General features: G+C 35.9%; 1 protein-coding gene across 1 annotated transcript in view; it reads left to right on the forward strand.

Annotated features, from left to right (window-relative positions):
* The window catches only part of NT5DC1 (5'-nucleotidase domain containing 1), a 146,241-nt gene extending 138,158 nt beyond the window's left edge, over nucleotides 1-8,083 (forward strand). Inside the window, exons 9-12 of the mRNA XM_004044564.5 lie at nucleotides 828-946; nucleotides 2,049-2,210; nucleotides 2,818-2,986; nucleotides 7,769-8,083. Of these exons, the coding sequence (XP_004044612.1) occupies nucleotides 828-946; nucleotides 2,049-2,210; nucleotides 2,818-2,986; nucleotides 7,769-7,884 (566 nt within the window). The 3' untranslated portion in view covers nucleotides 7,885-8,083. The remainder of the gene's footprint in view (nucleotides 1-827; nucleotides 947-2,048; nucleotides 2,211-2,817; nucleotides 2,987-7,768) is intronic.
* The last annotated feature ends 4,031 nt before the right edge of the window (nucleotides 8,084-12,114 follow it).

Raw genomic sequence — 12,114 nt, forward strand, 5'->3', positions numbered from 1 at the left:
AATAAACCTTTTTAAAATCAGAAATCGTACAATTGATGTGAGAAAAAAGAGGTTTTCTCCATACAATTTGCAAAGCTATATCAACAGCTACCAAAGTCTCTGCTGATAGATATATCATGTATTTCATAAAACCTTACTCAATCTTCCTTAATCATCATGCTGGTAGGCAGATTCTCTTCAGCTTTTCAGCTCATGTACAAGTAATAGAATAGCTGGCAAAATTCAGAGAGGCAAAGACATTTACCTCTTTCACTAGCCCTGCTTTAACAGGAGTAGGAAGGTAATGTGTTGGGAGAGGACAACTTGGAATGGTCCACAAACTTGTGCTTTGGCATCAGATAGTCCTTTCATTCCCCACCCACCCCAAGCTGGTACTAGGGTAAAGCATTTGAGGCACCAAGGGTGCAAAATTTACATCTGAATCTGATAGACTACTAATTAAAAACTTACCTTCCTCACCCTCAATTCTAAAAAATTAACACCTAATGACTTTCATTGTGTTATTTATTTGGTAAACCGTTTTGTAGCAGTAGGGGCATGATGTCAAGCAGATGTCTGTCTAATCACTGAATAAATCACTTACCAGCATTGAGATCCTGGGCAAAATAACTTCCTTGAACCTTATTTTCCCCAATTAAGAAGGCCACGGGATTAAAAAGTATATACCTATAAGGGCCTTATAATATGTAGGTACCACTGAATGTCAGCTCCTTTCCCCACAAGGTTCTTGTTTGTACATGTCCTGTAGCCATGCCCTAAGTATGGTCTGCCCAACTGGCTACTCTCACTTGATTAAAAAGTATATGATTGTCAAACTGTATTTTCAGAGAATGATGAGGAGCAGGAGGCGCTGCCATCTCTGGATAAACCTGGCTGGTACTCCCAAGGGAACGCTGTCCACCTCTATGAACTTCTGAAGAAAATGACTGGCAAACCTGAACCCAAGGTATTTCCCAGTTGAGGAGAAGTCCTCAGTGCCCACTTGCAGACATAAGCAGTTGTGAACTGCCAAATCTCTCCTCTTAATTCTTCTGCTTAAATAAGCCTTTCCTTTGTCAATGTAGACAGGCTGTCTATCTGTGATAGAGAAGAGCAAGGATTCCAAGCAGGGCACCACAGATTTAGGGGGTGTATGAGTGTGTAGGATGCCTGTGGAATGTTATCCTGATAACAATCTATCTAAAAAGTTTCCATATATAAAACAAACAACTGAAATTATGCTACAGACTAGCTTAAAGATACACTTGTTTTTGACAGAATGATCACATTGTTGATGTTGGACATTGGTGCATTTCTAACAGCAGAACCCTTTCTTCTAAGAAAATATTTACCAGAATTTCTGTGAGCTGAGAGATCGTGGGGTAACAGAGCCCTGCTCCATTGGCTGTCACCATGCCACAGTCTCCTGGGGACTCCTGAGGGTTAATGGATGGAGCAGTCTGACTTGCAGATGCTGATTCTCATATCCCTTAACTCTGTTTTCACATCTGAAAATTGAGAGGTATGGACTCAATCAATGGAGTCCTCAGACTCCATTGCCTCAGACTACCTAGGGAACTTTCCAGATTCAACATGCCCAGCCCCACTCTCACAGATTCTGTTTCAACCAGTCTGGGGTTGGGCCCAGAAACTTGAAAAGTGGTTGTGATTTGCACTTTTAATAATCTCTAACCCACTATAACAAGTTGTCTCTAATACCTCACCAGCTCTTCAACTGCAGGGGCCATTTTATTAATAATTGTAAACATCTATGTAAACATATAGGTTCACTTCTTTAGGAAAATTGAATAAAATCACTTATTTCACCTTATGCTGTCTTCCACCTGTGAATGTGTTGTATAACTTCTTAAGACAAATCTGGCACCCTGTGAATCAAATGAGACAAGTTGATGGTCACCTGTGAGATTATTCAAATAAGTTAAGATGTTTATGCAATTTTTGATTGTCATACTCTGATGCCTGTTGAGAAATTTTCTTCTTCCTTATATGAAATAAATGCCACTTTCACAATTCTGTGCCTCAAACAGCATCTGCTATCTGTCTTACAGGTTGTTTATTTTGGTGACAGCATGCATTCAGATATTTTCCCAGCTCGTCACTATAGTAATTGGGAGACAGTCCTCATCCTGGAAGAACTCAGAGGGGATGAAGGCGCGAGGAGTCAGAGGCCTGAAGAGTCAGAGCCTCTAGAGAAGAAAGGAAAATATGAGGTAAGGGTTCCCTGCAGCTCTTTCCTTGAAAGACAAATATTTATGTTTGAAAGCTAAAGTATCTTTATACTACTTGACTCCAAAATTGTCCTGGTCAGGCTGAATACCATCATGTTAAAAAAAAAAAAAAAAAAAAAAAGACTAATAATTTGAAACTTTGTATTAATTTTATTGACTTCATGTTCCATTTGTATTGAAAGCAATAAATAATAATTCCATCCTCATTCCTTTCTAAAAAATAAATACTAAATAAGAAAATTAGACCAAGTTGTTTTTTAACTACCCTTTAGACATCATCATCATCATAATAGAATAGAGAGTTATTTTTATTATAGGGAAAAAATTATGTTTTCTAGGTTGCTTTGTTTGGGCTAGTTTTCAGATAATAACCAATTGACCATATAAAAAGCTAGTTTGTGTTTAAAATAAAGGATACTTCATAATAAGGAGGAAATATTATTCCTGTTCCAAAAATTTAATGTGGGCCCAAGGCCTATTTGTAGATTCCTACAGGGTTTCAAAGTTTTTATTTACTTAATAGACAAAAAAATTATGAGATTGAACGTTAGTTAATCACCATTTTAATTATTCTGTTCTCTTGTTTCAGGGACCAAAAGCAAAGCCTTTAAATACTTCATCTAAAAAATGGGGCTCTTTTTTTATTGATTCAGTTTTGGGACTGGAAAATACAGAAGACTCCTTGGTTTATACATGGTCTTGTAAGAGAATCAGTACTTACAGCACTATTGCAATTCCAAGTATTGAAGCAATCGCAGGTAAGGGGGAAAATACCTATAAAGCTTCACTTGTTACTAGACAATAATGACCAGTACTAGAATTCTTGTCTTTAAGAAAAAGAAATGTTGCCACAACATTGATTTATCTTTGGGGAAAAATCTTCTAGATATGGAACCTAGGTAATTAGGACCAGCACTTCTGTGGGAGGCAACTACAAAAGCTCAACAATTTTTTTTTTAAGTCAGCTTGGAGGCATATTATAAAATTAGGGAAAGAGTTACCAGGACAAGCTGCTGAGGAGGCCCAGTAAGGTGAACCTGGCATTTGAGGCTGCTTTTCCCCCTGGGTATTTGCTGATTCCGGAGGGGGCACCACAGAGGGTGAGTGGGCCTTTCAGTAACTTCATGAATCTACAGGAGTAGGAACTGGAGGAGAGGGCCTGCCTAAGGAGGGGTGGGTCTGGTGAACTCCCTCAATCTATGTTGAGGCCTTGAAGGGCTTTACTTTAGAATAAGGATGAATTGAGAAGAAATCTCCATTTTCACAGGGACTAAAACTCAGCTTGAAATCAGCTAAATACCTAAAATTGGATTGAGGAGATTTCAGATTATTAGTGCCCCTGCACACCTGGTAGAAACAAATATAGATTCTCTTTTGAGGAAGATAACATCATTCTAGGACTCAAATTTTTTCTAAAAACAATTCATATAAAATATAGTGCATAATGAAAAATAGCCGGCCACATAAAGATATGAGACCACACTAACAGAAATAACCATGTTAATTATAGTCAAATACAGAAAAGGAAGGAATGAGAAATTTGGTAGAGACAAAAACTATTGTATAAACTGTGGTATAAAAAGAATGGAGATTGTAGAATTTAAATATTTAAAAAATGAAATTAAGAACTTAACAGATGGATTTAACAGCGAATTAGACACAGATGAAAAGTCACTTAGTGCACTGGAAATTAGGTCAAAAGAACATATTTGGAATGAAGCAGTAAGAGAAAAATCATAAAAGATACAGAAGAGAGGCTGAGACATAAAAGATATAGTGAGAAGGAGTAAGATTTCAGGTAAGATATGCACTGAATTTTATGTGAATTGTTTTTAGAAATAATTTGAGTCCTAGAATGATGTTATCTTCCTTCTGTATTCTTGGGTTTCACATTTTTGGATTCAACCAATTGTGGATAAAAATTATTCAGAGGAAAAAAACAATAAAACAATACAACAATTTAAAATGTTACAAATTTTTAAAAATATAGTATAATAACTATTTACATAGCATTTACATTGTATTCGATATTAAGTAATCTAGTGATGAATTAAAGTATACAGGAAGATGTATGTAGGTTTAATGCAAATATTATGCCATTTTTTTACTTGAGCATGCACAGGCTTTGGTATCCACAGGGGTCCCCTGCAGTTACTGAGGGGCATCTGTGATTGGAGTCCCAGGAGATGAGAGAATAAGTGAGATGAGAGAAAATGATGGGGAAAAAAATAAGCCAAAGGTTTAAGAAGCCCAAAGAAATGAAACAAAATGAATAAAAAATAAATTCAGAGTTAACTGCTAAATGCCAAAGATAATTAAATATTAAAAGCAATCAAGAGCATAAATATAGATTAAATAACAGATTGACATCTGACTTATCAGAAACAGAGGAGAGTCAAAGACAATAGAATGATAGCTTTAAATTGCTGAAAGAAAATGATGTGAATCTTGATGGAATTATATACCCAGTTAAACATTGTAAAGAATAAAAGTAAAATATTGGCCGGATGTGGTGGCTCACGCCTGTAATCCCAGCACTTTGGGAGGCCGAGGTGGGCGGATCACCTGAAGTCAGGAGTTTGAGACCAGTCTGGCCAACGTGGTGAAACCCCGTCTCTACTAAAAGTACAAAAATTAGCCGGGTGTGGTGGCAGGTGCCTGTAATCCCAGCTACTCTGGAGGTTGAGGCAGGAGAATTGCTTGAACCTGGGAGGCAGAGGTTGCAGTGAGCTGAGATCACACCACTGCACTCCAGCCTGGGTAACAGAGCAAGACTGTCTCAAAAAAAAAAAAAAAAAAGTAAAATATTTTTAGACAGAGAATAATAGAGAAAATGTATGTCCAGAAACCTGCACTAAAGGAAATAAAGATTATTATTCTCCAGGTACAATTAAAAATAATTCATGTCGGAAGACTGGAGATGCAAGAAGAATGTATATAAGTATATGGTGTAAGTATATGAATAAAAAATGAATGCTTACTGTTTGAAACAATAAAAATTAAAGTCCCATGGGATTTACATAGAGAATTAAAATGCCTGACAATGGCATATATATGCCAGAGTGGGGCAGCAAAAATTAACATGTTCTAACATGCTAGAATTAAACAATTAAGGATAAGACTATGTTCAGTATTGATGTCAGAAATGCATGTTGTAATCTCAAAAATAACTGTCAAGAGAATTGTGATGATATACATATACCAAGCTAATATGTAAAATAATTTAAGAATCTAAAAGAAAACAAAGGAGATGAGAGAATATTAAGAATCAGCAAGACGGCCGGGCGTGGTGGCTCACACCTGTAATCCCAGCACTTTGGGAGGCCGAGGAGGGAGGATCACCAGGTCAGGAGATCAAGACCATCCTGGCTAACACGGTGAAACCCCGTCTCTACCAAAAATACAAAAAATTAGCCAGGCGTGGTGGCGCGCGCCTGTAGTCCCAGCTACTCAGGAGGCTGAGGCAGGAGAATGGCGTGAACCCGGGAGGCGGAGCTTGCAGTGAGCCGAGATCGCGCCACTGCACTCCAGCCTGGGTGACAGAGCAAGACTCCGTCTCAAAAAAGAAAAAAAAAGAATCAGCAAGACAAATGGAAAACATTTAGTAAAATGTTTAATTTAAACCTGAAGTAATTATATTAAATGTATGTGACCAAATACTCCAATTAATAGCCAATTTTTAAAAAATAACAATACCCGGCAGGGCACGGTGGCTCACGCCTGTAATCCTTGCACTTTGGGAGGCCAAGGCGGGCGGATCACGAGGTCAGGAGATCGAGACCATCTTGGCTAACACGGTGAAACCCCATCTCTACTAAAAAATACAAAAAATTAGCCGGGTATGGTGGCGGGCGCCTGTGGGAGGCTGAGGTAGGAGAATGGCGTGAACCCGGGAGGCAGAGCTTGCAGTGAGCGGAGATTGCGCCACTGCACTCCAGCCTGGGCGACAGAGCAAGACTCTTGTCTCAAAATAAAAATAAAAAAAATAAAAATAACAATACCCAATTATAGGTTGTTTATAAGAGATATATCTGAGACATAAGGATTCAGAAAGTTTGAAAGTTTAAATATCAAAAGATGGACGAAATAATACCATGCCAACAGTAACCAAAAAAAAAAAAGAGAGAGAGAGAGAGAGAGTGGCTGCATTAATATGAAACAAAGTAGATATTAAGGGGAAAAATGATTAGCATGAGAGAGATCACTTCATAATTATAAACTCCTAGTTCTCAGAAATATATAACTGCCAGTCTAAGATACTCACAAAGTCCCCTCTCCTCTCTCAGGTCAGAACTCAATCTCTCCATTTTCACAATACCAAGAAAATGCCTAAAAAAGAAAACATCCACTCTCCTTTATAGAGGCATATGCTTTCCGCTTGGATTCTTAGTTTCCAAATTTCCTTCAGCATTTGGCAAAGGGTTTGAGGAGACAACCAGCAGAGTCCAGTTCTCTGACCCCTCCTTTACAGTGGTCCTAGCCCCTCAATTTTTGTCTCTGCGGCCCTGCAAGACTGTCAAAATCTCTACTGGTTTTTCTGCTGCTTGTAGTAGCCCCTACCACCAGCCAGAATTCCAGCACCAGAGGAGAAAAGCTGAGGCTTAGTGTTAGCTCCTCTCTCCGCTGGTTCCTCCTTCCCAAGAATTGTGCCTCAAGTCTTGGTTTCCTCTTTAGCTCTCTGGTGACTTCAGTCTCATGTTTGTATTTTATCCAGATTTTCCAGTTGAAGTTAGAAGTCTAGTTAATTTTTTTGAACTTCCGATTCTTCTTCCTTAAATTGAAGAAAGTTGCCACGTTGTATGTATTAAAATTCTTATTTAGCTAAGCATTTGAAGATTATTCTTAGTAACCCTCTTCCTGTGACTATGAAGAAGATTATTAGGTCTCATTCACCAGTTACATGATCCTCTGAGGAGGGCCTGGGAGTTTTTTTTTAATTTTTATTCAGATAAGTTTTCATATTTTTGTATTAACTTCTGTGCAGAGTATTAAAATTAAACTCACGTAGAGCTCTGGGGATGATTTGAGATATCTCTAAATGTGATTTGACTTAAACATTATTATAAATTGCATAGGGAAAGATATCTAACTCTTCATCCTAAGTGACCTTTGATAGACCTTTTCTGTAATATGGGAGAAAGAATAAAATTAAATTGTTTTAAATGAGATAGGAAGTGAAAAATAACCTGGTGCATCCCTTTTGCCTCTTAAAACCTTTTTATATTCAAGTAATGTTTCTATATTTGTGGATATTCTGTAAGACATGGTTATCTCATTCACATTTAAATGCCTAGAAGCCTTTTTTATAGCTGTTGTAAAAGTTTGTATTTATTAGCCATATGTATTGCAATGGTGGTTGGTTTATACACATTTTTAACCTTATAATAATAGCTACACACAGACCTACTGAAGGAGCAAAAGAAATATTAAAATTTTACAAGTCTAAAAAATAAGTTTTATTAGTGAATATCAAGTTTTGATTTGTTTATGAAAGGCATTCAGAGACCTGTGCAATAATTAAATTTTGTTTTCCTCCCCAGAATTACCTCTGGACTACAAATTTACAAGATTCTCTTCAAGCAATTCAAAAACAGCTGGCTACTATCCAAATCCTCCACTGGTCTTATCAAGTGATGAGACACTGATATCCAAATAAGTTGTCTTTACTGAAAAATGAAGTGAAGACCCATATATGCAGTTAAAAAAAAAAGTTAATTTTCAAAAAAATACTGTAAAAGACTTTAAGGAATGAGTTTTATTGACCAATAAGTTGATATTTGTCCATAGGTCTCCTTTCTATAAATCATCTTGATGTTTAACAACTCTTATTATATTAAAATCTCAGTATCCTAAAACTTAGAACCTTATTGATATTTTCTATACAGTAGTTTTGTGATTAGAATGCACCTGGGGACACACACTCACACACACAGTCACTCTTACACATATGCCTAGTCCAGTGGTTCTCAAAGTGTGATCCATAGACTAATAGCATAGCATTACCTGAGAACTTGATAATGCATATTTGCAGGCCCCACGCAAAACCTGCTGAATCAGAAGCTCTGAGAGTAAGGCCTACCAATCTGTGGTTTAACAAGCCCATCAGGTGATTCTGATTTACAGTACAGTTTGAGACCCACTGGCTAGAACATATCCTCCAGAGACTTGGCTTAATTGGTCTGGGTAAATATGGCTGAGCGTTGTTATCTTTTATATGACCTAGGAAAGTGCAGCCAGAATTGAAAACCAACTGATCTATACGAGTTCTTTGAATTAATAGTCAAGAACACTGAGTCCAGTGAGATTCAGTGATTTTTGCAGGCTATGAGGTTTTATGCTATTCCTGTGTTCTCCAAAACAAGAAAATAAAAAGACATGATTTATTCTCTGTTCATACAGCAAGTATGGAACAAAGATGATCTAGAAGTCAACTATCTCAACCTCCATTGTTACCCACTAGGTTTTTTTCTAATAATGTTAAAGGCTATTTAATTTATTTAATCAACTTTAAGCATTACATTCTCAATTGGGGACAAAAATTGGTTCTTGGGATGAAAAAATATTAGATATGGCTTGTGGACTTCCAATATCATCCTATCCAACAAAATCTTATTCCTTAGTATTAATTTATCTCATTGGGAAGAAATTTGTAGTTAAAACTATTTAATGTAATTTGAATTTAATTTCTGTAATTGGGAAGGAGGGTAATAATGAACAAAAAGTTTGAGAAAAAAATGCTTTAATGGGTTTTACAGGCATGCTACAATCCAGGACTGTGGTGTTCTATGTGCCATGTATGGTCATATTAGTAGCTATTTGTTGCAAGATACTTGAAGCCAAATGTTTGCAGTATAGGTTCCTGGCTACTGTTTATGCTGTGATTTCACTCTGTCTATCATGGGCAGTATTAGAAAACACACTGGTTTTCACTATCTGGTTTACAAACACTATCATTATTTTACCTGGATTGAAGTGCAGAATTTGGCATATCGATGCATGCAATGGAAAGAAAAAAAATTTGTTAAAATTTGTAAATGTTCAGCTAAATCTCAGATATACTGTGGGATGAGTATCTCAGGGTAAGTAAAAAAAAAACAAACAAAAAACACCACTGAAATTTTTCCCTCACAGTCAGTAGCTTTGTTTGATATTTAACAATAAGTATATGGTGATATACTTGAAATTTATGTCCAGAATGTCACTGGAATATTACAGTGAGCATAAATAATCAAGCTTAGGACTAAATGAAAGATACTATCTCATGTATGCTTTAAATAGAGAAATTATTTCTTTTAAAAATAAAGCTATTTTTCCTTATCCATGTTTATTCTGTAAATGGCAAATAATACATCTTTAAATGCTTATGAACTGCTGTTAATATGAAAAATGAGAACTCCAAAATAAGAAATAATTGCACTTTTTGGGCCACTGAGTAGTGGCGGGGGTTCAGGAGGCAGAATTCAGTTGTCAGAAATTCTAGTATTCCCTTTATCATTCCACCTAAAGACCCTGAACAAGTTACCACCAAATTTGGCTTCAGTTTTTTCCATCTTATGAAAGGAAAAGCTTAGTTTATTTCTAAATTTCCTTCCTTTCTAGCAGTCAGTATTTCTTCTAATGAATGTTTTTTTCTGTAATTAGAAAGACTATAATTAGGCTTTTTAAATTTGTATTTTCATTCTTTCTAAAGAGTGCCAATGGATATGAAGATTAAAAATAATCCAAATCCATAAAAATTAAAAAGAAAATATTAAAGAAGTTATATGAAGCAAAGAAATTGTATAAATGGACAGAAGACGTGTTATATTCGCATACAGGCAAACATTCATAATCTAAAGGACACCTAAAAATAGATGTAAGCGAGCGGAGGTTTTCTTTACTGGCCACTGTTTATTGCATCAGCAGAGGAAAGATCTGAATGACTCAGTGACCAAATGTTTTGTCAGAATCTGGTATTTGGAATACTGAGGTAGTAAAAACTTTATCTGAACCATGAATTACAATCTAAAATCAACTTCTGAGTTTGTTAAACTCTAAACTGAAATCAAGTATTATTTCCCCACCAATATTCATATCCAAAAATAACTTTAAATACACACACACACACTTTTAGTGGACTGGTTTGAATGAAAATAAATTTATATAATTATTTTATATAACAAATCAGCATAAAATGGAAAATCAAACTGCCTCTCTAGATATAATAACCTTGACTGAATGTTAGAAATACATGGATAGCTTTTTAAAATCTTCAGTGTTGGAGTAACAGTCCCTTACATCTTTTCAGCCTCTTGAGTACAAGAAGACTATCATAAGAGTTAGTTCCAGATTGGTGCAAGACTGGAATACACTTGACTGCTTTAATTAAAGCCATGAGGGCATACCAAGTAATTCACCCAGTATGGTCTTATTGCCACCCTTGAAAATCCCTGGGCATGGTCCAGTCCACATAGAATGAATTCAGAAAGGTGTCTCTTGTTGGTCTCTAGAACTATCCTCAGAAATAATAGTAAAACAGTGGTCATGAGTAGCCTCACTAGGCTACTTCATGTACATTATCTTGTTTACTCTCTATAGCAACCATATGAGATGTATATAATTATTAAATTGTACAGATGGGAAAATTGAAATTCAGAGAGATTAAATACAATGCTTGCTCTATGTTACACTGTTACTAAGAGAGCAATACATGAACCCAAGTTTGATCCTCAAAATCACACTTTTAATTACTTGATTCATAATGTCTTCCAATATTGAATCTAGACTAGGGCAAATTCTCAGCCCAAAACCACACTTCAATTTAGCAATAATGTCATGCTAGGACATGAGAGGGATTAAAAGTGAAGACACAGCCTCTATCTTTAAGTAATTCATAATTTAGCCAAATATATTAAATATCTGTAATATAAAACTTACCTAGGAAAGTAAAATAGAGATCCAAGAATCAGGAGTCCTAAAGCATATAATGAGTCTGTTCCTCTTGGAAGCCACACATGTCAAGGTCATCAGTAAGCAGGCCTACTCTTTCTTCATATTCTGGGTTAATGTTCACCTTGACTGCTTGGTAAATTTCCCTCACTGGTGCTGAAGTAACCAAAATGGAGAAGGAGTGATGAAAACTCATCTTTGAGTAAGCTTAGTGGGAAATAGTATATCTCGGCCTATAGAGAAGTTGGGTCATTACTTAGAATGACAACTAGAAAAGTACATAGACTGCTTGCCAATCAGTTTGTTGTACCATGTACCTGTTCACAGACTCTTTTCAAAAAACAAGTTTATTTTACTTTTTTTGGTACTTTGGTCATGTTTCCTTGGTAAAGATCAAAGTTGAATAAAGCTTAACAAAGTTTAATAAAGAAAAGGAATAAATTACTATCTAAATGTGTTAAAAGCAATCACCAAGTTTAATCACTTAAAAAATAAATATTAACAGAAATGTCAGCAGTTACTTACAATGCTTAGCAGCTAAATTCCATGAGTATAACATTTAATGTCTTTTTGGTACATTAAATATTCAGTGCCTTTGATGAAGGGAACAAACTGATAATTTCATTCATGTGCAGCAAACATCAAGGTTACATAAGTAAATTCAAATGTGTTAATCTGTAACCGTATGGAGTCCTGTATTAAATCAAGTGATAAAATGTACCCTTCTCAAAGGCTATTCATGAATGATTAAGCATAACCTTCAACTGAGGCCTGAATAGTCATGTGTCAATAGGGTTTTTGTTAACATTTGTATGCCAAATTTATTACGATAGCTGTGATAGAGTAGAAGTTATGCTAGCTTGAAATCAGAAAACTCAACAGTGAGACTTGCATCTTAGGCAGTTTACTTTCTGAACCTCTGTTTTCTCAACTATTTAAATGGAAATAATAAAACTTG

The sequence above is a fragment of the Gorilla gorilla genome, chromosome 5 (genome assembly GCF_029281585.2).
Source record: "Gorilla gorilla gorilla isolate KB3781 chromosome 5, NHGRI_mGorGor1-v2.1_pri, whole genome shotgun sequence".
Lineage (NCBI taxonomy): Eukaryota > Metazoa > Chordata > Mammalia > Primates > Hominidae > Gorilla > Gorilla gorilla.